This window comes from Salarias fasciatus, chromosome 9 (genome assembly GCF_902148845.1).
Source record: "Salarias fasciatus chromosome 9, fSalaFa1.1, whole genome shotgun sequence".
NCBI lineage: Eukaryota > Metazoa > Chordata > Actinopteri > Blenniiformes > Blenniidae > Salarias > Salarias fasciatus.
The window spans coordinates 24,434,239-24,461,905 of NC_043753.1; the positions used below are offsets into that span (position 1 = coordinate 24,434,239).

The 27,667-nt window shown below is 51.9% G+C and overlaps 1 protein-coding gene across 3 annotated transcripts in view; it reads left to right on the forward strand.

The window, feature by feature from the left end:
* The window catches only part of LOC115394289 (partitioning defective 3 homolog), a 274,828-nt gene that overhangs the window by 118,136 nt on the left and 129,025 nt on the right, over nucleotides 1–27,667 (forward strand). For 2 of the 3 annotated variants that reach the window (XM_030099575.1, XM_030099573.1), the window contains exons 6-12: nucleotides 10,799–10,902; nucleotides 11,734–11,817; nucleotides 14,718–14,843; nucleotides 16,561–16,788; nucleotides 16,872–17,068; nucleotides 19,464–19,603; nucleotides 19,990–20,118. In XM_030099575.1, the coding sequence (XP_029955435.1) occupies nucleotides 10,799–10,902; nucleotides 11,734–11,817; nucleotides 14,718–14,843; nucleotides 16,561–16,788; nucleotides 16,872–17,068; nucleotides 19,464–19,603; nucleotides 19,990–20,118 (1,008 nt within the window). The remainder of the gene's footprint in view (nucleotides 1–10,798; nucleotides 10,903–11,733; nucleotides 11,818–14,717; nucleotides 14,844–16,560; nucleotides 16,789–16,871; nucleotides 17,069–19,463; nucleotides 19,604–19,989; nucleotides 20,119–27,667) is intronic. The other variant, XM_030099574.1, reaches the window with a different exon arrangement.

A 27,667-nucleotide genomic window follows, 5' to 3' on the forward strand; every position in this document is an offset into this window, starting at 1 on the left:
TGCAGAGCACTTTGACGTCAAAACTTCCTGCACTGAAGAAAACAACAGTGCAGCCTTGCTTTGTTTGGCTGTGGAGTTCTGGGGTGAAAAAAAACTGTTTCCCCCTTTAGATTTTGTGAGGATACAAACATAAATGTTTCTTGTTCGGACACATCTGTCTGAAAAATCACCATACTCAGTAAATACAGGTGGTAAATGCAATTCTGAATTTTCAGTCTAAATTTAGTCGACTGCACTGCTCAGAAAGTTTCACCTCAATATGTCTCCGCTGCCAGCGGTGTGTTGGAGGCTGCCAGCAGCCCGCGGCAACAAAACACATCTCACACACTTCTGTTTGTACACGATCGCGTGCGTGCGTGGCGTGCGTGCTGTGTGTGTGTGCGTTTGTGTGTGTGTCATTTCACAGCAGGAAAATAAAAATAGACTGTAAATGAGCCGTTACCTATAAGCAGCCCCGCCTGCCGTCTCTTTACTATCTTACGTCTTTGTTCAAGACCAGCAGCAGAGATGATCTGAGAGCTCCAGGCCCGTTGGCACGGCAACGCTCCTGGTCCTGGTCCTGGTCCTGGTCCTGGTCCTGGTCCTGGTCCTGGTCCTGGTCCTGGGCCGGGGTAAATAGATCCTTCACACGGCTGAACAGCGCCACGTCTTCCTCTCCAGCCCGTCACAGGAGAGAAAAGTGTTTTTCTGTCCGGTTTCTCCTCAGACTTTGAGTTCGCCCAGACGAGATTCCCCTGTTGCTCTCGTCCTCCCTCCTGCTTTAGCGATAGCCGTGCTCCCCTCTTCCTCTTATCTGGTTCGAGCAGCAGACGGGGCGGCAGACATTTCTTGAAGTCGTCGACAGTCTCTCCTATCAGCGGGGCTGTAGCAGAGGAAATGTTTAAACCTGTCTTCTGCAGATGTGTGTGAAACTCCACAGTGAAGATTACGCTTTGACTGATTCAGCCTTCAGAGGATGATAGCTGATTTTTTTTTTTTCCCCCCTCAAAGCTCCTGAGAGCATCTTTGAGTCATTTTCCAACTAAAATGTTCGCTCCGATAACAACAAGAATTAAACTACTTCTGTTGTTGTGGAAGGAGGACAGCGATTCTGCTTCAGTGAAGCCCCAGGAGGAAGTGAGAAACGTGACAGAGATGCTCATTTAGAAGTAATGAAGGCCCGTTTCATGCCCTTCAGACCCAGAAACCCTCAGAGGTGAGGGTTCTGCTTCCTGGTCCTCTCCGGCCTGCTCCACGCCGCCGGGCGCCGACGTGTAATTCTGATTGGAGTTCATGCGTTCGCCTCCCTCCGATTTGCTCCGCGGAGTGAGAAATCACTTTCTCAATGAGAATAATTGAACACGGGCAGGGGGGTGCCAGCTCATTACCCACAAATCACAGGGAGCAGGGGCACCTTAGCCGAAGACAATAATGACTTGAGGGAATAGAGCTGGGGCCGGCGGCGTGGGGCCGGCGGCGTGGCGCCGGCGCTGGTGAATTCACCTCATGCTCATCTCTGGACGGTTAAATCGGTTTGCCTCTCCTGGAATGGAAAGAGTCCCGGCTTCGGCGGGACGGCGTCTCCCGCGGCGAGGCGTCCCGCCGTTAGCGAACGGCGTTCAGCCTCTTCCTGTACCTTCGACTCGGAGCCACGAGATGAACTCCAGTGATTGACGACGGCCGGTTTCCCACAGGGCAGAGTCATTTACCGCTCTTTATTTGATTTCTCCCGACTCTCTCACACTCTCCCTCCCTCACTGCTTTCTTTCTTTCCGTTTTTTTTTTCATATGCCACATTTCCACTCTCAACAGAGTGCCAAATGAGTCCACTCCACCACAATGAGCTCCATTGTCACAATAGGCTTTCTCACTGTTTTATGGGTCCCATTAAGGGGGCCAATGCTTTTAAGTCGCTGAAGGAATGTAATAAGGCCCCGGCCGACAGTAAACATCCACATATCCGCGGCGGCGGAGGAACATGAGATGGGTCCGTGTTCGCGGCGGCGGCCGGAGAGACTCGTTTCATTTGCATCGGCCGCAGAACAAAGTGGTCACAGTTGGATGCAAAGCAGAGGAGTGGGATGGTTTTCCCTCCGAGCCGAGGAGACGGAGGAATAGAAAAGGCTCTAAACGGACGAGGGCGAGGAGGGGAGCAGGTTGTGAGCCAGTCCATTTCTATGTCTCGTACGCGGACAACGTAGCCATGGCAGCCAGCCGCTCGCAGCTACACCATTCGGAGTGTTATTGAGATTCATTCGGGCGGTGCTGTGATCCTGATTGTGCAGCGTTTCCATTGGTTTTACATCAACGTTTGACTGCAGCTGCTTACGGACATCATGCACTGGAAGACGACGCTGCATAACGGTTTTCAAGGCCGTCCCACCGCACACTGCTGAGGACATTACTGAGGAAACGTCCTCAACGGTCCCTGAGTTAAGCTTTAAATCGGCAGAAACACCGTGTTTCCTGTTTCCTGTAGTTCCTCTTCTACCGAGTGTCATGATTTCAGCCGTCCTTTGACATTTCTTGGTGTCAGTGTTAATGACACATGACTTAAATTCAGGGTCGTAAAAAATTACCTGAACCAACAGAAGAAGTTGCATCAACTGCAGATAAATCAGACCGTCATTAAAATTGTGCAGCTCTATACATTTTACCACATATAACGTTGTGTCTGCACTTGTAGGTACAGAAGTACCTATTTACATTGTCAGTGGTACAGTCTACCTTCTTGTACCGACAAGGGTCACTGCATAATCACATGGTACTTTCCGCTCCTAATTGGTACACCCCGATTGATCTATTGAAGACCACATTCATCCTTCAATGTACATTTATTACTCCATGTTAATCAAAAAAACAGGAAGTGTTTGGTTCAAGAATGTGAAAAGGACGCCACGTTGGAGGATGATCCCCTTCAGCGTCACTGTTTGACATGTAAAGCACAGAGAGATCTGTATGTTTCTGTTTTACATTGTAGAACGGCCGTGGCCCACATTATGACTGCACACATCTGAGAAATGAAGCCAGACTGCTGTTGGTGCAGCTCGTCTCCAGGCCTCGGCGACATCCTGTCGGAGTTCTCATAAAGAGCGGGCCATCCGGTGTTTCCAGTGTAATCAAAGCTGCTCGCCGTTCCTATGGCTCGCTGAGTGGATTGCACAGCAGCAGCTCTCTCAACATTTTCCAAAACAGAACACTTGGACATACTTTCACGAATCCTTCGGAGTAATACAAAACCCATTGGCATAATGCTTTGACTGTCTCAAGGCTGGATGCCCGCGGTGAATTTAGAATAGCTCAGATAGTGTTAATGGTGTCATCTGTGGCGGGAGCAGCGCCGTGATGGGCCACGCTTTCCTCCGCGGAGCAGTTTTCCATTGGAATGTCCCCCTCTCGGGGCGCTGCGTATACCGGCGGCGGGAGCTGTTGTGTAGAACAGCCCCCCCGCCGAGCCCCATCACAGCACTCGCACATATTCCCACATGCATTTGTGATTTGAAGGAGTCCCATGCTGGCAGGGTCCACTCAGGACGCGGCACAGGTGGGAAACATGTCGCTTTGCCTGATGAGGTTTGTGTTGGATTGCGAGGCGGGGCCTCCTGCTGTGATTGGCCGGTGCATGAGCGAGTCGGTCTGAGATCTGTGTGTACACGGCAGGCGTGTGTCTCTGTTCAGCCGTCGTCCGATCGTCGGCGTCAGCAGCGATGATTAGCTCCGTGCTCTTATCTGGTCCGTGATTGCAATCACTCCTGTTTCGGAGGTGAATTATCATCGGCTTTAACGGATCAATCGATTGGCTAATCTGGCTCTCATAGCCACACATTGACCCAGACAGCGCCCCCTTCAGGCCAACTCCTTCTTCCTTTAAGTTTCTTTTCCTTCATCTGTTTTCTCGTTAATGCTAAACAACTCACCGCTGCTCTCTCTCTCTCTCTCTCTCTCTCTCTCTAGATGAGTCTCTTAGATGACTCTCTGTCTTTGCGGCGGCCTTCTGGGACCTCTCTTCATTACTGGCCCTCCACAGGCCCCTCGTCTCCACACGGCGCTCTTCATTTAGCCCTGGCTGAGAGCTCGGACTCGGCCAAATGGCTTTCTGTCTTCCCCCCCCCCCCCCTTTTTCCTTTATCCAAGAATTTCAGCTTCCAATTAAAACTAAATGGAAAGCTCTCCCCTCCGCCCCCCCGCCCGGCGCTGCTCCCACAGCGCTACAGATGAGGCCCCGCTCATCACCCGCCCCACCTGCTCAAACAAGGCAGCAAACAATGGCGCTGCTCGGAATAGACCGCTCGCCCGCTGTAATGCCTTGCCTCAGTGTGTACCCAAGCTTTAGTCTCCACTAAATTATTCATAGTTCAACATCATTCACCCTTCTCCTCTCCGCTCCCTTCTTTACGTTTAGTATATTGAGGGTGTCAGGTCACAACGCCCAATGAAAAATAGACGAGTTAATCTGGCGTCCGTCTCTCTCACCGCTGCCACACTCGGACCGTTTTCCGATGCTGTGCATCGAGCGGGGGACTGCAGGAGACGTCGATTACTGGCAGCCGCCATGAAGCTCACAAAGCCGGTGTGATAATTACAGCAAGGGCTACTAAACATATCACAAAACATTAAAAAGAGAGTTTGTGTTTAATTACAGTCCACCAGTCCGCTGGAGCTTTTGTCAGATTCCAAACAGCCGCTCTTCCTGCTCCGCGGCGACGTTTGCTCGTTGACCTTCACAGTTTGAAAGATGGATTAAATATTCGGAGCAGCGGAAAGCAGACTGTCCTCCCACTTAATAAGCTCAAAATGATGATTAATCTGCGAGGAGCGCCAGGGAGCTCTTTTTAATGCATCGGTAAAGACCCCGGGATCCAGCTGGGACCGCCGGCCCAGCGGGGCTGCAGGATTATCCACCTCGCCTCACCTAAAGCAGGTCCACCAAGCGTCATTACGGCCCTTTTCAACTCCTCTTTCTGCTTTAGTGCGTCGGAAAGGCTGCTCTCAACGCCTCTTTGAAGTGCGACTCTGATGCACAATCGCAGAGTCTCTTTGGGAAACATTTCCTCTGTACTCAGAAAGCGTTTTCCACGGAACGTAAGAAGCGTTCTGTACAATCGCCGCTGACGATAACTCAATTTGTAGTAATTCCTGCCCGGCTTGAACCTCTGGCTCTGCGGCTCAGGAGAGGTCCGCTCCGGTTGCGGCCGTTATTGATGAGCTTTGGAAAAAGTCTCGGGCTTCTCCGTCCGCTTTCGGCCCGGGTTATTGACCCGGTGATTGATTTAGCCCCTCATAATTAGCAGGCCTAATTTAATTAAAGTGCAATTTAACGATACAGTAGGCAAAGGCAAAGGCAGCGGTGTCATTGACAGATCAGCCGGGGCCTGACGTGGAGCAGGCGCTGGCGGATGATGTATTCCAGCCGGCCGGGCCGCGGTGACAGAAAGGAAGGGACAAAGACTCGAAGTCAGGAGACAAAGAGGCAGAGCGTGCAGAGGACAGGCGGAGGGAGGGACGGCTTTGTTTCATCCAGAACGTCAGACCACAGACATCCCTCTCACCTCCGCCCCCCGCCCCCCACCACTCCACTCCGATCTGGACAAATGCAGACTCACATTCTTTGATCTAATTTGCTTAACAGCATTAGGAACCTGTCTGTCCCAGTAATTCACTTTTCAAGTGAATCCACATCAGAGCACAAACTTTTTATGAACCAAAACCGACGACTTTCCACAGGAGAGGAAGAGCAGACTTCAAGGGGACGGACGTTTGGTTGATTAAAGAGATCTGTAGAGATTTATGAGGTACTTTATTTTTGGCCAGAAAAGTAAGTCTGACAGCAGAAATCAGAATATCGGTTGTTTTCCTGTTTTCTTTCTTTGTCAGTTGGTATAAAAATCTTTTCGTATTGAGCAGCCTGTAAGAATCACATGAAATCATGTCAAAACGGACGGAAATAGCTCCAACACCAGAGTATAACATACTATAAAACCTGAACACTTTCAGCTGCTAATTTATTTAGCTGCTTTGATTTTCTTCCAGGTATTTATGTTCCAGTCCTCATCGTCAGCCAGACCAAATAATAACTGAATGACACCAAGCTGCAGGTGCTGGGTTTGTTCCTTCAACGCCATAAATTCTTCTAAGTGTGTATTGAAATCACTTTTCGCTGGCGTCATCGTCACGAAGATCATAACAATATAAATAAGATAAGGAAATTCACCGGCGCTGTTTTCGTCTTTGTGCTGACAACCACTAAGTGCCATTTAGGGAGGCTGTGGCTGGATGAAGCAGGTCATTATGAGCCTTTCATCATCCACTAACTGGTTTACCTCTTTACCCCGCCTTTCATAATGCACCCCATCCCCTGCATAAATGTAAATAAGTGTCCCCGCAATCTTAATCAGCGTGATGCATGGGCTGTTTTAATGGCGGCGGAGTCCGATGGACGGCCGGCTAATGAAGGGTTAAGGCCGCTGGAGTGGAGCCAGGGCGCTGGGTGCAACAGTCACGTCCAATCTAATCAGGGAGGCCGTAATTTGGCCCTAATGGCAGTTTCCTGCGAGCAGAGGGAACGGGGACCGTCTGTACCGCCTGAATAACGGCTGCAGGCTGAGTTCTGACATGGCCTTCCTCTATGTTCGCACGCAGACGGCGAGGACGCCCGCCGCCACTGTCTGCTTTGCAGATTTACCTGAAACATCTCGTGTCTGACACCTTAAAGCGCTGATTGAAACCAGCAAGTTTCTGGCTCCGCTCGAGGTAGAAAAGCACGGGTAATTGCGGCTGGAGGTCAGAGGGACTTTAATGGGACTATTAGGAGTGATTACCAGCAGCTTGTCTTTGTATGTCAATGCCGTTGTGCGACGCTGCGGCTCTGTGAAGTCCGACCCGGGCCCGTCTTGTTGTACTGTTTTAGTCGAACCGCATTAACTGAAGGTAATGAGGGTACAATTACGACTCCTTAACCTTTTGTGAAGAGAAACCGCTGCCTCGGCCATTTTCATGTTTTTTTATCCTCCGGCTCTGCTCTGAGAGCCGATTCTCCACACATGCTGCCTTCACGTGTTGCCTTTGGCTTCGGCGATGTTTCCACAAGGGGCGTGTGCCACCTCGCTCTGTTAGCACGTAGCGTTGCTGCTCGATCGACTGCTGGTTTCCTCCCTTCGCTCCGTGGCGATTCGTTCTTCGGCGCTCATTGTTCTGCCAGGCAACAGACGTCTCACCAGGGTGACTTTGTCTGACAGGGAGACCCCCGTCCGCAGGCGGGCGGCGCCCGGCCCCCCGGAGGAGGGGCGGTGGCCAGAACTACACCACCCGCTGTGACCTTTGAACTCATTCTTGTTAAGACCTTGATGTCAGGGATGGCCTCAGGAGGGAGAACCCCCCTGCCTCCCTCCACCACCACTTCAGCACTATGGTGTTGCACTTACACACACACACACACACACACACACACACACACACACCCAGTTACAGTAGGTCTGCTTGCGGACAGCGCTTGATGGAGGCTGACAGCTCGCCGACATGCCGCCTCTGCCCCAGACCCTGGAGCAGCAGTGTTCGTGCTGCGCCGGAGCTTGTTAGTGTGTGTGTAGAGAGAGAGAGTCCCTCCCGTCCGGCCAGCTGGTCCCCCCCCCCCCCCCAACTAACCCTCTCACCACTCTCTAACCTGCCCGTCCATTTGAAGGTAACAGGGCTCTGCACTTTGCAGTTCCACCTGCCGCTGTTTTTTTTTCTCCAGTCATTCTCTCAAATCTAATCCAGAGCCTTCTCTCTCTCTCTCTCTCTCTCTCTCTCTCTCTCTCTCTCTGTCGATGAGGCCAGTGAGTTGTTTTTCCTCTGGCTCGGAGCCCTCCCTGCTGCTCAGGAGGATGGCAGGGAGGGGAGAAAGAGAGCGAGCGAGCCTGGAATGAGTGCCACGGAGAGTTGAAAAGCCTTGTTGCCTCCCCCACTCTGCTGGTTACCAAGGGATCAACAGGGTGCTAAAAGCACTCAAGGGAGGAAGGGACGGATGGGTTTTTTTTTCCAAGAAGGAAAGGCAGGGGGGGGGGGGGGGGGGCGTCGAAGGGATGGATTCAGAGTGATGGAGAGACAAAGAAAGACAGCAGAGAAGGAGAGTGAAAGGGCACGGAGAGGTGGATATATATTTAGCCCGTGTTTCTCCTCTGCTGTCACTCAGGAGTGAGCTGTGCCACGAACACGAGGACGGGGGGAAGGGGGGTAGCAGGGGGACTCCCGCTCCGCTGGGCGGTCAGAAGGACTCCACTCTGCACAGCGTCAATCTCAACAAGTCATTACTCTGTCTGAAGTGCTTTCTGTTAGTCCGGCTCAAACACAACCTTTGTCCGAAGCTCCGGGAGATAATGAGGAAGCCGCGGCCCCGACGGCTCAAACCCCCCCGACTCCCAGGCTAACGAACCGCAGCGGACACTCAGGCACTGCCGCCACCAGTCCAGCGTCAGGCGGAAATCGTGTGTGTTTATGAGGGAGGCGAGAGGCAGCTGGGACCCGGCTGAGAGCGTTCTGTCTCTGCTGCTGCTTCAGAACTTCATACAGATCCAGCGGCGCTCTGTCTAATTAATCCTACGTTCTCTTAAACCAATTCACCTTAAAGGTTTTTCAAAAACGTCACATTCAGTATGTTAAAGCAGCTCAGATGTCTAAAATCAATATCTGGACCCAGCGCGCGTCGCTTCACTGGCATGAAGAACCAGACGCCTCAGAAGGCTTTCAAAGAAATAAAAATCTCATTTTCATGCTGATTATGTCGTGATTTGTTCATAAACAAGCGTACAGGGGATTGCTAGAAAGCGACACCTCCCTTTGCCTTCCGTCCACCGCCTCTTCCCTCCGTGTCATGTGGTTATAACTCCTCATGCTGTTTCATCTTCACAGTCCGTCGTGGTTTCGTTGCTCTGATGGATCCTTTTGCCATCTAGTAGTAATTTGAACGCTGGCATTCCCACGTCGCACCTGATTTTTGGACTGGAAGTTAACGCTCCTCTGTAAAACACTCTTCTCTTTCTGTATTTGTCCTTTCATTCCATCACATTTCATCTTTTTCCTTTTTTTGTTCCCCGTTCACGTTTACATGTTAGAAGAAAAGACGTGAACCGGAATGCAGCGTCTGACTGAAGTAACGTGTTGAGAAGAAGCGACGCCGCTGGAGTTAATTACATGTCATCTGCAGCGGCGATACGCCGCTAATCAGCTCACCTCTCCGATCACGCCGCTGTCTAATGAGACTAAGTTGCTAAGCACCCTCGTCTTTGTTTAGTGTCTCAAAAAAAAAAAAAAAAACTGGCTTTTTTTTTGTTGCTAAGTTGACATGTTATTCCTCCATCCAGCCGCCGTCAGTCACCGCTCCATCAGTAACGGCCCCGCCCACATTTATCTATGCATATACAAGTACATGTTAAAGTAATGGAGTCACACACACCTGGGGGGGTTTCCGCCCGGGGACCGCCGCTGACGTGTAATTACAGGCCGGGTTCCGGGCTGACGGACTCATTTTCATAGCGGCTGTTTAGAAAGGGGCGAAACGGGGGGAGGAGGGGCGAGACGGGGTCTTATAAGGTAGGCTGCCCCTTCCCCCCCACCTCTAATAAATAAATAGGGGACACGCGTGACTGTCACTGAAGAAATGGTGCCCCCACTTTTGAAAAAGGTTGCATCTATTTTCATGAAAAACTCGACCTATTTGGATGTGCTTGACATTTTAGTGAAAGAGGGGGGCGAGTGGGGGCGAGGGGGGGGGGGCTGAGGTGGTTCACAAAGGGCTCTGGTCGGCCCCCACAGAGAACATCTCTGCACCGGGGATCAGCTGCTGCTAATGGGACTGGAGGCAGCAGCATAATGAAGAGACTGGCGTAATCACTGCGTCTCATTTGTTGACAGACCCCCCCCATCCACCCCCCCTCAACAGCTGATTGGAAATGAAGCCCGTGTTATTAGATCCGTCTCTTCCTGGTCCGACATGCAGGATGTCGTCGCCGCGTAAGTGCCTCGCTCGATCCGGACCATCCCCATAAAGACGGCTCCAAATGAAGATTTTATCCCCCATTAAGGCCGGCGCGGGGCGGCCGCCTCGACCCGGAGCCCAGTTAAGCCCTCAGACGTCTGGAACGGCCGCCGTCTCCGGTCCTGCTCTGCCTAATGGCCCCCGAGCCTGACGGGTAAACAAAATGAAGACAGCAGGAGGAAGTGAAGACAGAGGACCAGATCGCTTCCCTTCAGCACCGCACCTCCAGGGCCAGGGCCAGGACCGGGACCAGGTCCAGGACCAGGGCCAGGACCGGGACTAGGGCCAGGACCAGGGCCAGGACCAGGGCCAAGGCCAGGGCCAGGGCCAGGGCCAGGGCCAGGACCAGGGCCAGGGCCAGGAGACACGCCCGGGGACGGCCACTGGGGATGCACGAATGCTACTTTTTAAATGACAAATAGAAATGCTAACTTGGTTTCATACCTGTCACACCAATTTACAGTCTGTCCTACTGTTGTCATTGTCACGAGTATTTAAGAATCTCGGACATGGCTCGTCTTCTCTCGAGAGCCAGTGCGCCATATTGGACCCAGTGTCCAGTTCTGGTGTTGGTGTCCGTGCGTTCCTGATGCTTCCAGAGCTTCTTCAGGGCCTCCGCCTCTCCTGCCTGCTCAGGGTTTCATATAAAACCATCGGTGCTGCTTCTCCGTCAGATAATTGGATTAAAAGCCAGCAGAATGACCGAGAGGCAGGAGAGGATGAGGTGGAAACAGACAAATCAAAACTAATGACAAAGTCTGTGTGTGTGTTTTAATGATTTGTCCTCTTTATTCTTGTCTTTGAAAGGAGGAGGAAGAAGAGCTGAGGAAGCAGGAGAGGAGGATTGAAAGGATCGAGCCGGTCGGCAGGGCCGACTCTTCACTGGAACACTCTCCGGTGTTACATCTGGAGTGAGTAGCCTTTTAACAAAAAACCCACCAAACCCCCCATTTATGCGCCATGCAGTGTGTCTTAAAAGGCTCAGCAAATATATATTTTGTTGCTCAAGGGTCCATGTTCGAATGGAGTCTTTTGTCTGTAGTTTTTTTCCAGTCGCTGCTCTTTGCGGCGCTCCGCCCACTTCTTAAAGATCTGCTGGTGTCGGCGCAGCCACTCTCCTGCAGACAGCCTGTCATTTAGAGAAGCGACACGAGGCTCCGAAAAGATGGAGGAGAACCTTGTTCTCAGTCTTTCTGCCTTTTGCTGCATGATAGATGTTTGAATTTATCGTCACAGTTGTGCCTGTTGTAGCCGTTGTAGTTGTTGTTGGATTAACTTCCACTTTGATCTGTTTCCTTGATTGTTTGCGGTGTTGCTGATTAGCAGAATGCTAATCCAACGACACAGGCCTGTGACACAATATAAGAACAGAGACGTGAAGGACAAAACCTTGCTCTCGTCCACATTGACGTTTCTTCATTTGTCTTCATGTCTTTATCTGCACAAATTAACCTCCTCCTCCTCCTCCTCCCTTCCATTTACACGTTTTCAATTAATTTGTCCTCTTATAGCACAACAGTCTGATCTTAATCACTTAATTGGAGTCTCCATTTGGATCCCTAATCGACCCCGGGGTCCAGCAGCCGGTCTCTGTAATGGATGACTTTCTATAGGCAACGCAGCGCCGTCCGGCCGACGTCTGATTGACCCGGAGCCATGTTTGACTCCTGCGCTCTGTCGTCAGTCCTCTCGGTTTTATTCATGCCCGTCTGTCCTCCGTCCTCATCCATCACTGTCCTCAGGAGCATGCTGAAGCCGGTGGAGGTGTCCAACGGCGGCGGGCCTCTGGGGATCCACGTGGTGCCGTTCAGCTCTCAGGACGTCAGGTACAGACCGCCTGGGCCCGGATCGCCGTCCGTCACGTCGGGGGTGTGGAAGCAGTCGTTTCCTGCAGTCGCAATATCAACATTTTCATCATATGTGCCTCAGCAGAGGAAAAGCTTTTACATTCTGTCACTGCTTCACCTCTCCAGAGGAAACTGGCCTTGGTTCAGGAATCCTGAACCAAAATGAGTCTGACGCCTCTGGATGCTGCATATCTCTTCAGTTTGGTTTCAGTTTTTTTTCCTCCTTCATCTCTTTGCGTTTAATGCCCTCAGCTTCTCGATTCTGTGGGATTTTTATCGCGCTCCTCAGTATTTCTCTGTACTCAGATGGAAGCAGTTTTCACTCCTGACTTTTCTCTTCTGGTTTTAATTCTAACCTCCGTCCACAGTCACAGCAGTGACCGCTCCCTCCTTAAAGTGACAGGAAGAGCTGATGACGGGGGGCCGAGGGCAGGAAGACCTCCCACTTTATGGTTATTCCGGCAAAAAATAAAAAACGACAGAAAATGGCCAAATGTAATCAAACTAAAAGCTGGAGCTGAGGGCCTGGCACCGCACCAAGGTGAATGTGACTACTCAGCGCTGCGACGGGGGAGGGGGGGCGAGGGGGGAGGCGAAGAAATGAAATGGGATGACATTTGAGGGGAAGAGGATGGCTGTCATTGAAGACGGCTGACTGAGACACTAATCTCATTGCTGTTTATAAGCAAGTGTCAGGAAACTATATTTATCCCTGACCCAGTGTTAACTCCATCAGAGGCAGCGACACTCCGAGTCATCCCGAGCCGCAGACCGGCCAGTCACTCAGGATGAGCGCTGCCAGACGGAGACGGAGCCACGTCGCTGAGAGAAAGTTCAGATCCGCCAGAGCGTTACTCGCCGCTCTGCCGTCTATCCGGGGATTTTCAACGTGAAGGTCACAGAAACCATGGAAGCCGTGGGTCAAAACCTGCCCGCAGGAAGCGGCTGGTTATTTACTTATGAAGTGTCTCGTGTTAGAATACAGCAGCAGTGCTTCAGCAGTGCTTCCTGTCCAGTGAGTTTCTTCCCCATCAGCTCAGGTCGGGACTAACGTCCATCAGAGGCTTCAGTTCGCTTGACTCTGTCACTCTTTACTGCACACATCTTTACCTGAACGTCAGCGTGCATGTTCCTGCACAAACTCAACCTGCCCTGCAAGTTAAAAACACACACACACACACGCACATCTGCACACACACACCTCCAGATGCTGCCCGGGCCTAATGAACTTCTCATTCCATGACCAGTTTGGATTGTAAACAAACCGCGGACATAATTGCGTCGCATAAACGGGTCCTGATTGGATTATGGCTTGATTAAAGGCGGTGGATGAGGGAGCAGGTGTTCCTCCTCCACGTCGTCCCTCGGCGCCGCGGCGAGACTCGAATCTTCTCACGACGACGTCCTCGTGTCGTAATGAACTCTGTGATTTGCAGATTTTCAAATTGTGCTCCGGCTCACCTCCGAGAGCCTGACGAGCGTCTCCGGAAGGCGTCAGTCAGATGGAGAGGGTGATTGTGCATTACAGTCAACACAGTAATGGCGCTTTTACAAAATCATCTTCTTCTCCAAATCCGCCGAAGATGCTCCTTTATCCCCGTTCCTCCTCCCCGCCGCCGCCGTGAATACTGATCAGGGATCAGCTCAAACTCCGTTATCTACTGTCTGGAGCCTGCCACCGGATCAGGAGTCGTTAGAGGGTGTCCACGCAGTAATCTCTGGCCCATAATGCTTTGTTTTCAAGCTGCCAACACTTATGCAGATAAAGCACAATCATGTCCGCCGGAGCGCCGGCTGCAATTACTCTCCGCTCGGCACACTTAAGAAGACCTGGCAACGAGGAGGCGGGACGGAGGGCTCTGTGTGAGCTTTAATTTCGACTCGACGCCGGACCGTTTACCCCGGCGTGAGGAGCCGGGGCCGGCCTGCGCCGCGAACGTGGATCTTCACATTATGCAGCCAATTAGAGCAATGTTCCGAAATGCTAAAGAGCTCCAGAGATCTGCCCTTGACGGCGGCGGTAAACAGGGTCACGGGTTTAATGCGCCGTTGTTTGTGTGTCCAGTGGAAAACCTGAGGCGCGCCGCTGCCGTCCGCCCCTCTAATGAGCCGTTGCTTCTCCTGCTACGTCTTACTTCAGCAGCTCGGCGCTTCTGACCCTCATGGATTCCATCTTTTTTTTCCATCGCTCCCTAAATGAAGTTGACTTCCTGTCAGTTTATGCAAGGTCACCGCAGCCTCCGCCGGCTCTACCTGCCGCCGCCCGCGCCGCTGTGTGAGCACGCCGTTATCCTCAGGCCCGACTAAAGCCTCCACGGAGGGTGGGGGGGTTGAAGGTGAAGGTGGGCTGTTTTTGAAGGCATCGCTGAGACGGCGCTGCTGCAGAACTCCTCGGGTGTTCATTACAGAGCCGCCGCCTCTCGTCTTAAGCTCCGGCACGGCGTTTTCCCCCCGAAGCCAGGAGATGAGCTCCTCTCTGCTGGTCCGGATTATTTCATCCAAACCACAGCGTCAGTCCTGCTCACAGACAGAGACACCGGGACAGACGGACGGAGGACGGACAGAGGCTTCAAACCGTCCTCCTCCCGACCCGCCCGAGGGAAACCGCAGGTCTTCATCCCAGATGAGACGTCTGGGAAGTTAGCTTTTGCTGACAGTGGATTGCGTTATAGAGGACGACACAAACAAACTTTAGAAAGTTTTCACTGAATCAGGAGAAGCCAGGTGCTCACAGTATGACTGCATTGTTTTTATTATTCCTTAATGTACTGTAAGTGTCCGTCCAGCTCCATTTCCTCAACAAGAACAGGGTCCTGATGCTAAATGGCTGCAGATGTTGTGTTTCCCATCATGCATCCTGCTGTGTGCTCCCTCTGCAGGACTCAGGGCCTGCTGGTGAAGCGGCTGGAGCGCGGGGGCAAGGCCGAGCAGGAGCGCCTCTTCCAGGAGAACGACTGCATCGTCCTGATCAACCAGGGAGACATCCGCAACCTGCGCTTCGAACAGTAAGCCTCCGCTCGTCTCCGGCTCTGGCCGCGCCGCGTGCGCGTCGGGTAGAGGAACGGATTGCTGGGAGGTGGTCCGCTCAGCTCGCTGCCTCATCATCCGCTCCGCCGCAGGAAGAAGTAACCCAGATTCCCGCTACCTGGAGCCACGCTGGGCCGGACACACACTTCCTCACACACTCCTCAATCCAGACGGCTTCCAGCCGCCGCGCTGCTTCGTCTCACAGAGATGGAAACTCTTCCGTCTTCCTGCTGCAGTGTGCTGCATGTGACTCTTGAACTTTTAAACGTTTAACGTTGGAGGGTAGAAACAAAGCAGGACTGTACCAGCTTCTTCTGTGAAAATCAGTGGTTTGAAAATCTGATGCGTTTCATGTAATTTGAATCAACAGTGACAGTTCAAAGTTCACTGTTTGAACAAAAGCTGAAAAAAATGAGGTAGAATCCATCACAAAGCTCCTGGTCCTGGTTCCAGTCCAGACTCTCCTGGTTCTGGTCCCACTCAGCGAACTCTGTCATGGTAATGTCTTTATCCCACCCCCCCAACACACTCATACACACACACATACACACTTCTAAAAAGATGCCATTGTCATCATTAGGCGTCTCGGTTTCTTTCCAGGTTCTCTCTGCTGTGAAAGAGGCTTACAGACCAAATCCACAGGAGAGTGATGTTTTGTAGTGTGGCTGCGCTGCCAAACACCCCCGACACACACACACACACACGCACACACACACACAGCCACCAGCCATCTCTATGCATGCACGCATAGAGAAGAGGTGAAGGAACTTAACTTTCCCCCTTCCTCGCTTTCCCATCACCCCCTCCTCCACCCTCCTCCCCCCCTCCACCACAGAGAGTGACAATTTAAAGTGATAGTCTGATCTCCTCGGATTGTTTTGCATGGGTAAATATTTTGAGGCGCTTAATCTAAGCGAATGTAATGATGCATTGATGGGGGTAATTTATTATTCAATCAGGCTTGTGTGGCGGCTGATTGCCGGAGTGACGGCTCCGTATATCTCCACACACTCATCCAGCCGTCAGCGCTCAGCGCGCATATGGGAGCGATTCTCCGTTCTGGATTACCATAAGAATAAAAGACGGGCCGGATCCTGCAGAAGCGGCGTGGAGCGGCACGCCGTGCCGGAGTCGGATGAGGTGCGGCGGCCGCGCGGCGTCAGACGATCAGCGAGGAGGTGTTGGACGGCGGGGGTCCGCCGGGGCTCTGGCCCCCCCTGTGCTGCAGTGTGGCCCTCTCCTGGACAGACTATCTATATGCTAAGTGCCGCCGGCACGCCAAACTAAACAATCCCCGCGCCGGGAATGATGTCGAGCACTTATCCGGGCGTATTTGGCCTCGAACCTCACGGCGCCTGCCTTCCCTCCTTTTCTCCTTTTCCTCATTTTGTGTGTAAGAAATGAAGTGTGTGTTGACTTGCCGAGGACCTGATTGTGCACGATTCGTCGTCTGCGCTGGAATTGTTCAGTCAATTCATGTCTTTCAGCTCCAGCCGCACACGAACATCGTGCTATTCACTGCCTATAATATCTAACATTTCATCACCCGTCCACGTACGTCTGGATGCTGGTCATGACATAATGTGATTTTCTACAGGAAGTAGGGTCGCGATTAGCCGTGCTAACAGCAGGCCCCCCCGTGGCCTTTGGGACTGTGTTAAAGCTGACTCCCGTGTCTCTCCTCCTGCCTTCCAGAGCTCAGAACATCTTCAAGCAGGCCATGCGCGGCGCCGTCATCCTGTTCCACGTGGTCCCCGCCGCCCTGAGGCGGCAGTACGAGCTGCTGTCGTCCCGCGGCGAGCTCAGCCCGCCGCAGTCCGGCAGGGTCCGCTTCAGCCAGGACTCCCAGCCGGCCGGGGACAGGTCCAGCCTGGCGGGGGGGCCGGGGGCCCGGCCCGGCCCGCAGCACGGCCTCAACCACCAGTAGGCCTCAGTCTCTTATTTACTAAAACGTGTAAAGCTTTGAGTTCACTTCCAGTCAGTTCTACTTCTCCTCCTGTCTCCAGTCAGCAGGACCCCCTGGCCGGCGGCACGCCGGAGCAGAGTCGGCGCTACACTCTGCCCCACGTTCTGCTGGCCAGGGCCTCGTCCGCCGCCTCCTCGGCGCCCTCGCCCCCCCTGCAGCGCAGGATCAGCGCCAACGCCCCGCCCAGCTCCTACCTGAAGAGCAGAGGCCGCAGGTTCAACATCCAGCTGAAGAAAGGTGAGGGAGGCCTGGACAAGAGGAGGCCGTCTGTCCGTCATGGTGGATTGATGGGAAGCAGGAAAACTCCATATTGGACCAGGTTCAGGCTTCTGGGGGGATCCGGGTTCAGCGGTTCAGGCTAAACGCCGCTCGCTCGGGGAAATGCCGCCACAGGCTGCTCTGGTTTGTCTTCCAGCGCTGCTCTTCCAATCTGCAAGTTATATTTATTTGTTTACAATGTGATAAAGTCCCTCTCTGGTTTTTTCCCCCTTCTGCACGCCAGTCTCTCGTTTTGTAACCGAGTCAGGGAGATTTTGGTGGCGCTCCAGATCGCGGCCGCTGCCAGCAGCACAGTCGATTTTCACGATCTAATTCAACAACACTCATAACTCTGCAAATATGCAAGTGACAGAAAGGCTTTGAACGATTACTGCTCGTGATTTAAACGGGGCTGGCCGGACTTGGAAGTCAAAGGGAAGGCGCCTCTGAACCGCTCTGTGGCGGTCCTGTGTGACCGCCGTCAGGCTGTATCGCTGCTAACGCCCGCTCTGACAGGAGGCGGCAGTTCTCCGGCGATCCGGCCTCGGCGGCTCGGAGCAGGTCTTAAATGGCAAATTAACAGGAGTGCCTTAATCAGATGTGGCCGAGGAGAAGGACATGCGCTCCCCGTTAATGTTCCTCAGCCTCTCCTCATGTTTGGTCTTTAATTGGCTTATTGGATCCAGGATTCCAGCTAATCCAGAAAGAAATACAATTACTTTTATCCTGGTCTTCTATTACCTGAAAATAAAGTCGTCAGCGGTTAATTACTCGGGAGCTATTAGAGATGCTTTCTCCTAATTGCCCGATCGGAGAGCGTTAACGGCCGGATGGTGCAGGGCGGAGGAGACGGATGGGCCTGGCGTGGCGGGAGAAACCAACACAAAGTAAAGACATTTACAATAAAAATCATCCCAAGTGGTCCCCGCTGAAACTGAATCGAAACTCTTCCAGGTGTTCTGTTCTGACTGTGAACCGTCGGCTCCTCGGTGAGACCTGAGCCTGTCTGAGTCGGGAGAAACTTCCACAGCAACTCCGTGACCTCGTATTAAAAAGTTTTGCAGCCGCGGAGACAAACTGCCGATTTAATATTCAAGATAAACGGCGACAGCTATTCCTGTCAGCTCAGTCATGGCGCCGCGCTGATGGAGAGATCACAGGCCGCCGTTCCCCTCCGCCCGCTTCATAAACACCGCCTTCATCGCCGCTCCGCCGCCTTGTTTGTGAGAAGTTTGCCTCTTTAGTGTTCGCTGTTCATCAACGCCGTCAGTGTCAGCCGGGCGACGGCAGAAAGTAGGTCGCGATGAGGCGTCAGAGGTGCTGACAGCTCCGCCAAGCGAGCTGCAACTTTGACATGAATACTAATCGCTCGCCGCCGTCGCCGCTAATCCTCAGGATCTTCTCCTAACGACTCACCCGACGCCGTCTCTCGGCGGTCTGGAGACGCTCTGTCACAGAATCCCGCCGTGTTTGGCTTCCCTCTGACATTTGAAGCCATTTCATTGCTTTTATTTGACAAATCCGGGGTCTGGTCAGCAGGAAAGGTCAGACCCGAGAGCCTCTTATTTATTCGTTATTGTATTTGCCTACTTCCTCTCCTCCGCCAATTCATATTCATTTGATGCACCTTAAAGGTCAGATTTAAAACGCGGAGCAAACGGCTCGGCGGTTCCCTCCGCCGGGCTCCGGGGCGGCGCTCGCCACGCTGAAGGCTTGAGCTCGCCATAATTGCCGCTTCTCCATTATGTAAATGGTCCAAATGGCCATATAAAAAAAAGACGGCGTTTTGCATGCAGCCTCCTGACCTGCTCTTGCACCAAAAAGTTCCTTTCAGTCGTCTGGATCTGGATCCGGGACTGAAATGATGCAGAAAGCAGCGTGTTTTGGCCATTCGGGCGATGTGCGGGACGTTTTAGGAGGCGTTCTGATGCATTCGACCGTACGCGATCATCAATTCCTCCCCACTTATTCCGCCTCCAGACCCCGTCTTTAATCCCGCCGCAGCTCGCCGGTGTGGCTTCGCCGTCCACACGCACTCATCTGAAACACGCAATTTTGGGCTCATGGCAGCGGCGCTAAATTTAGAGCCGGGGACATGTTTCATATTTAAAGAGCTGGAGGAGCACGCCCTGATGGCTGCAGCGTGCCAGAGCCTGGACCACTCAGCTGCAGAAGGCTGGAAGACCATAATCTGACCCCTGATCGGTGGTCTCCGGACCAGTTGAGCCTGAAAGCAGCGGAGGAAGCCTCACCTGTCAGCACCGAGACGCAAAAACACACCTGTCTACTTCTATAGGCGATAGAAATGTTAATGATTCCAAGTATTTACAGTGACTTACTTTAAATTCCAAACACTCGTGTGGTTCCTCCTCAGGTCCTGAAGGTCTGGGGTTCAGCATCACGTCCAGAGATGTGCCCATCGGCGGCAGCGCTCCCATCTACGTGAAGAACATCCTCCCTCGGGGCGCCGCCATCCAGGACGGCCGGCTGAAGGCGGGGGACCGGCTGCTGGAGGTGAGGCCTGTGTTCTGTCACAGTAATGGCTCCTCTGTTCCTGGACGGGGTCTGACGCAGCGTTCGGAGCAGCGAGCCGGGCGCCGCTCGCTCCCCGCGGCTGCAGCGGCTCCGGGTTTCTAAGAAAAAGCGGTTAGATGGAACAATATTTTGATTACGCTTCAATCAGGCTGACAAGAAAATCAGCAAGTGTTCACTTGAGGGGGAAATAACCCGCGCTTAATCCCAGCTCCAGCTGGCTGCCAGTAATATGCAGAGAGGTTATGTGGAGGCCACGCTCCACCCCTCCACCCCCCTCCTGCACCAAGCTCTTCTTAAACTTCACTCCAGCTCGGCTCCAAACTTCAGTTTTTCTGACGTGACTCTCGTTGTTCTGTGTGTGGCAGGTCAGCGGCGTGGATCTGAGCGGGAAGAGCCAGGAGGAGGTGGTGGCGCTGCTGCGCGCCACTCAGATGGGCGGAGCCGTCAGCCTGGTGGTGGTCCGGCAGGAGGACCCGCTGCTGCCCCGGGAGGTGGTCAGTACACCGAGGGGTGGGCCGCCGGCCTCCTCAGCTCATGTCGGACTGAAGAAAGGTTGAAAACGAGAAAGGAAGCAGAACTTGAGGGAATCTGAACACACTCTTCACGGCCAAATCCAAAACTTCACATTTTGATCTCAATCTGCATTTTAGAAGGAAAATCCTTGAGCCGAGATCCATGAATATTTAATAGAAACCACAGCAGAACAAGTCACGGGCTGAGAGAAAAGCAGGAAACATAAATACTGATAAATATATGAGTCTAACGCTGGGCGCAGTGTTTACATCAGCCCGGCGAGGCTGCGTGGATCTGTTCTTGATAGCTGAATTAGTCTCAGTAGTCTGACTTCTTCACTGGGGTAAACTGAAGAAGACGGATAAGAGCAGCGCCACATAGTGGATCACACTGTAATCACACCTATCTCTGGATTATGAAGGCTTTATTTCAGAATAAATGTGGCAAAAGTCTGATCTTACTGTCCGGATAACTAGAACTTTAGTTTGAACTTTAGAGATGAGCGGAAACACACACACACACACACACACACGCACACACACACACGCACACACACACACACGCAGTCAGACAGGCGGTCTGCATGCAGGGTGACTTTGGCTGTCGCGCAGCAGATGGCGAGGCTGCCGCCCCGTCCAGCCGGGCCTCGGCGGCGCTGACAGTGGTCCGGGGCGCCGGTCCTCACCGTGGCGCTCGGGCCGGCGCCGGGGCCGTTAACCCCGCCGCCTGGAGACGGCAGGCTCTCCCAGACGCTCCTCAGCAGCAGAAAACTCCGGAGGGGGGCGGAGTCTCTGAGCTGCTGCTCTCAACCTGCAGTTCGGTTTCGGTTTTGTTTGTGCACGTACTTTTCTTCATGCTGTTCTTCATGTAATTCCCCTCAGGAGCAGGGGTGTCAAACATAAGGCAAGGGGACCAGACCCGGCCCGAGTCCCAGTGATGCTGCCGTGGAAGCTGCGGCTCGCTGGTTGCTATCAAACTACCCCAAAGCCTCAAAACCACGGGTTTTTCACATGTCACTGGATTTAACACTAAAATAATTTTCTGTTCAGATTAGAGTCATTTTCTGTATTCATTGTTTGGTTTTAATAGAATTAGATGACGTTATCAATCCCGGAGATAGATTCTTTGCAACGTCGTTCCACACATAGAACACAGAATCAATAGAAGTTAAAGTATCAAAGACAGTAACGTCTAGCTAAGTCATGTTAAACGCTATTCGTGTACTAACAGGTATCTGCCAGAGTAGAGTGGAGTTCAGCCTTAAAATGAGGCCAACAGCTTAAAGAGCGCCATGGAAAGATCGAATATACATACAAAACTTTACATTCATGAAGTTTCAAATGCAATTCAGGATGGGAAACATTTCATTACATTTTCAGCAGATTTGAACACTTTTCCCTACTTTTCTAGCATTTTTTAGTTGGTCATGTTTTTGCCTCGGTTTAATGTTTATTTCTTTCGGTGTATTTAGTAATTTTGTTTTATTTAAGCTGTTTTAACATTTTTCCTCATTTGTGGTAGTCTCAGCTAGTTTTCTATTTTCTTTATTTTTTTAAAGCCCTCTTTAGTCAAGAGCGAGTCGTGCTTTTGAAAATGACTGGCGTGTAAATAAGCCAGAAATATGTTCGTCCCGATATGATGTTCCGCTATGCTGAGGGGCTGAAGAGTCACAGGCTGCAGAGACCTGAGAAAACAAACCAGCGATCTTTCTTCTCATGTCCACAGCTGTGATTCTCCCTGACAAACCCTGGGATCAATCCACAGCCTCACGTCGGCATGCAGGCATCCAGGCAGGACTCATAGATCTGTGCATGGAAGAAAAACACCTTTTTCTAATTATTTTTGATGTGTGCGTGACATTTGGCTGCTGATGTTTAATGTCGGGGCCGCGGATCCCCTCACCTCTGTTGTGTTGTATGCCGGGCGGCTGCAGGCGCCCCGGAGGAGCCGGTCCGCCCTCCCGGCTTGTTTGTGTTGCATCTTTAATTACCGCTGCATTCTGACACGGCGGCTCTCAATAGCTCTCAATAAACATGTAGGCTGCATGCCGGGGAAGAGAAAAGGTTAAACGGCAATCGAGGGAAAACAGAGCGTCCTCAGCCTGCTTCCTCCCGTCCGCTTGTGTTTTCCTCTCATATCAAGAGGCGTTTCCCGTCCGAGCTCTCGGTGCTTCAGCGCTAACCTTTGCTGAAGTCTGCGTTCATCAATACGACGCCGGCGCTCAGCCTCCATGCTAATGAAGGCCGGTTCTCCTCTTCATGTTCCGTTCAGAGGGTTCAGATCTGCGGTGTCAGTGAGGCCTCGCTCTTCTGCACACGCTCAGTAGACGCACATACATTTTTTCAGTCTCGTTTGACCCTTTGACCTCATCTTCTGTCCAAGAATCAACCACACTGAAAGAAATCAGCCTCACACACACATCTCAATTTCCTCCGTGCACAAAAGAGGACCCATTGAAGTGCATTTTAAAATATGGACACGCCGCTCACTCCCCACGTGGAGCCGGCGGATGTTATTTATTGCCGCCATTTATCTCCCGGCGCGCGGCGGCGTTTGTGCTCATAGCTGCGAGCGCCTTGGGTCCGCTCGGCGGAGGGGAGATTGTGTTTCCCGGCGCTCCCCCCACCCTGTAATAACCCAGTCAAATCTCATGCTTCATTGTCCAGCAAGCTAACGGCGGCAGTCACAACACCGGGGAGCGTTTGAGCCTAAACGCCGCCGCCGCCGCCGCCGCCGGGCCTCCATCTTCAGTCCCCCTCTGGCTGTGTGTCACTCAGAGCAGCCACAGGAGAACAGCACACACCTCCACACCTCCTGGTGTATAAACACGCTGTTGCTGGGATGAAACGTTTTCCTGTAACGTTGCTCAGAGTATATGTGATGAAAAATGTCGACATTTTCACAAAAGCCAAACAATTTCTACTGAATGTCACTGCAATCTCAAACGTAGTCAATTCAAATAAAGTGTCCTGATGCAAAATACAGTGAAATGCTAGTTTGTTAGCAGCCATGTGTCTCAGCACATGAAAAAAAAAAAAAGGAATTTTAATTTTACAATTTAAATTACTGATTTTCAACCACATAAGCAGTTAAACACATAAAAGGCTCATACTGTTTACTTTAAATGGCCTGGATTAGACTGAATCCAGTGGCTTATTGATCCTGTAAAGTCGATGGAAAAACCTGAAGTATGTGCAACTTCCAGACAAAAACTCCAAACGACAAAGGACAGGTCTCAGGAAGTGGACAGAGCAGCGCCCTGATCGCATGAGGCGTGGCCGGGTCCATTAGCTGGCCTCAGAGTGTGTGTTCAGGATCATTAAATGGGCTCACACCCTCTCAAGCTCTAAACCTGTCTCTGGCGAACGCACAGCCCCTCCTTGTAAACTCTCAGTATGTTCTTAATCAGCCGCATATGCTCCGGCGCCATAAAAGCGTTGGCCACGCTGGCCTCACATCATTCCCTGACCCCCGTCACCGCGGAGGGTTCTCTGGACTGCTGGGAACAAATGGGCCTGTGTCGCCACTGTTGTAGCACATAAGAGCAATTAAACAGTACATTAAAACCGCCTCTTTATGATCATATCACACTTGTCACTGATCCATTAGCAGCTATATCTGCCAAGCAATGAGACTCCTAATTGCGGAATTAATTCCGGCCTGTGATTGATGTGACAGCAGAATTTATGTCTGGTCTGAATGCGGGGGACACGCCTGACAGACGCGTGACGGAACTGGTGACAATTATAGCAGACAAATGGCCTGTTTCGTCAGCGGCCAGCCCCCAGTGGCCTGGTTTAAACCCCTCCTGCCTCGGTTTTACCCATCAGACTGCAGTCAGAGTCCGTTTGGAGATTCTTCCAGCGGATAATGTGATGTAGGACTGGTGAAAGTATCGGGCGTTGCTGCCAACGCTGCAGCACGTTCTCCTGAACTTTAACTGCTCAGTGGAGCCAGGAGGATTTTACGCCCAGCTGTGCTACAAGCTACATGCTAAAGAGTTTCAGGGCTCACACACAAGTGATGCTACATGCTAAATGGGTTCAAGGTTCAAGCTCCAGTGATGCTACATGCTAAAGAGTGTCACGGAGCACACGCCAGTGATGCTACGTGCTAAACACGATTAAAGTCTGACTGATTTGCTCTTTAATAGCTCGGTCCGTCAGTCTGTAGTCTACAGAACGTTTAGCTCAGTGTGTAGATAGATGTGTATGTATTTATATTTCGGAGCCTTCCAAACTGTTGGAGCTGACGTAGCATCAATAAAGAAGCTGTTCAGAGGCCGTTCATGGCAGCACATTGCCTTCGCATGTCGTTTGCGTTTCAGTAAATACTCGAGGAAGTAGCTAACGGTTAGCGGTCGCAGGTGGCTGCTCTGGTTCTGAGTCCAGATGAAGCCGCAGGCCTTCTGAGGAGGAAAGAGGAATTCCAAACTGCTTCCCTCCACCACCGGCGCCATTGTTGACTTGTTCACAGCAGAAGATGTTTCCTTTCTCTAATCGTGGCTCTGACAGCGTCACGCAGGCGGCTCTGCTTGTCAGGCTCACGCTACACCGAGGTTAGCGCTCCGGATTTTTCCATATTAAAGTTGGAAGCCAAGAAGAGACGTATGAAGCCGTATTGATCTCCCTGCCGCAGAGCTCCATTTACCGAGTCGGTAGAGGGAGAAATGAACTGATAGCAGACAAACAAAACACAACCCCTCCGCCCTCCTCCACCCCGCCCCGTCTTCAGAGGCTGCTGAATCACACCCAGGTCTGTGGAGTCAGAGCCAGGCTCAGTCCTCACCCATTCACCCATTCATTCAGCTGTAACCTTGTGTTTGCGACCAGAACGGGACAGCTTACAGAGAAGAAGCAGCTCCAGCATCAAGGTTATCCACCCTGAGCAGAGCCGCTGTTCAGCAGAGGAAACACAATGCTGTGACTAAATCCGCCGCTTTCTTTTAGCGGAGCAGGTCCAAGGCCAAAGAGTTTTGATATTGTAGAAGTAATGTAAGTGCTCCGAACAGTCTGGTTTCCCTTTGAACTCCCATCTGTTCCCGGCTCTCATCTTTCATTGCATTAAGGCTGCGGCATTCAGATGATAATAAACCTTTTGGCTTATTCCGCTGAAGCGGTGATAAACAGCGCTATCTTAAGCCTCGCGCTATCTCCAGCCATGCCAGGGAAAAAGTGACATCTCTGGTGTTAATATAATTAGATGTCTGTTTGAGTAATGCTCTTTGTGTCGCTGAAAGAGGGCTGATGTAATGTGTTGCAAGTTTTGTTAATAAAGTTGCGGAGACGGATTCTCGCTTTTGTCCCTTTCAAGCAGGTTATTTATGTAACGCCAGGTGACGGAGCCAGATATTTTACTTAAGTGAAACTTGGCAAACTACCGGAGGGGATGAAACATGATAATTTAAGGTGCTTGCAACCTTTCTTAGCGGTTTCCACACAGTTTCAGTAATGAATTCCAACTCCGGCTCTGAGATATAACTTCAGAACAGACCGACTGCCAGAATATAATTGGCTGTAATCAGCAAATTGCTCTGGTGTTGCTAATGTCTAGGAATAGCTGACCCGTCCCCGGTAAATCCACTCTGAAAATACAGCTGGAACTCAGGTGAAGTCAAATTACAGGAATTGCCGGGAGAAGGCCTTTTCGGAAGCAGCGGTGTGGAGCCGCCGTTTGGCAACCTGCAATCAGAGGGAGCATCTGTGACTTTAAAGAGCTCTTCACAACAGTTCGGCTGCTGCAAATGCATCGTAGAGGTCACTTTCCGCTCCGCTCGCCGCCTTCAAATGCCTCCCAAATGACAGAGCCCGATGATTCGCCTGGTAAGGGGTCGGCTGTGTTACGGTGGCACAAAGAATGCTTCCTCACAGGAACCAGGAAGGGGACACTTTCTCCAAACGGCCTGCTGAAAGCTTCAGAAGCGTCCTGCTTGGCTTCGACTGCTCGGCGTGTTCCAGGGAAGCGTTCACCTCATCTTCCTCTCGCCGGCCTGGGCTGTTTGAGGAATGCTGACGAACGCCTCCTGCATTATTTATTAAGCTCCTATAGAAATGTTGTTTTTTGTCGCGATCAGAGTGCAGAGTTCAGAAACGCGCTCCGTCATAATTAATGCCAACGCTGCCAGAGCCGGGCGGGAGACAATGCCAGGCCAGCTAACGATTTCGAAGCGCGTCTCGTCTGCGCCACCTGTTTTCGTTTAGCACTCTTCAGCAGCTGTTCCCGTAATTACGCTCCGCTGTCAGCGCGGCGAACGGGAGGCTGCGCCGCCGCATTGTGCTGCGCCGATAAACAAGGTAGTTAAAGGCCACTTATGGCGACACAGTTACTCTCCCGAAGGGGATTCGGCGTCTGTTTCCGGAACACATAATGGCTCCAAGAGCGTTGTGTGCAGTTGGACACAGCGAAGCGCTTTTCATCCACCATTAGCCTGAAATGAGCGGCATCTGCTTTACAGTGTTGCATCCATACTTTGTTTCCATTGCGAACGCTCCGGTTTGCCCAGCGCGCTTCCAAAGTCACCTTTTATCTGGAATCTTCTGTCTGATGAGACGCACTCGCCTCCTGAAGTGCCAGCAGAAGCCTGTGACGTGGAGTCAGGGCCGCGCTCGGCGGTGTGGATGGATGTGGCCTCAGACGCCCTCCGCTAATGAGCGTTCTCATTAGAACGCTCCTGAAGGGGAACGGTCCCCGTCTGCCGGCGCCGAGTCAAAACCTGCACGGAACGCTTCCTCACACTCTCCAGCCCTCCTGCTTCCAGCTGGGCTCTTCATGCTCCTCTTTGTTGTGTTAAAGCTCGCCTCTTAACCCCCTTATTGCACGTGAATTTGCCTTTTCTTTTCTTTTCTTTTTCTTTTTTAAAGGCTTAGAGGTAGTTAAAATTCGGCCCCTTTGTCAGAAAATGTTGCGAGGAGAAAACACAGCCAAAAGAAATTTGTGTTACAATACTTATCACGCGTGCAGCACTTTTGCAATTACACCCATGGCTGATTTCTTTTAGCCCTTTTAAATTCATTTCCAATGACCTTTATGTCACCAAATTGGGCCAAGTGTGCAGGGAAGTTTGCAGCGGTGTTAATTGTTTTAGGCAGTGATGTGCGGAGAGCTCGGGAGTTTGTGTGTGAATAGAAATAATTGTGATTCATTTGCGGCTCCCTTCTGCGGCCGCGTGTCCTCGCCGCACGCCGCCGGCACATCTCCCCTTGTTAGCGCCGGAGGAGTTAAGACGGGCTCAGGTAGAAACAGAATGGAAAGGTCTATTAGGCAGGTGGGGCTCCTTCACCGGCTCCATTAGCCCCCCCCCCCCCCACACACACGCACACACACACACACACACACACACACACACCTCCTCTCCTCCTGCCGGCCTCTTTGTTAAAATCCTGCCTCCATTACCTTTCTCCTCCCGGTAATGAATGGCTGCTCATCCATCACAGTATTAATTAATAAAGGATTTAATTGTATAATGGACTCTGACTGAGTGGGACCGGACAAAGGGAAACTACTTGGACCTCCTTTGTGGCTGACCAAGTG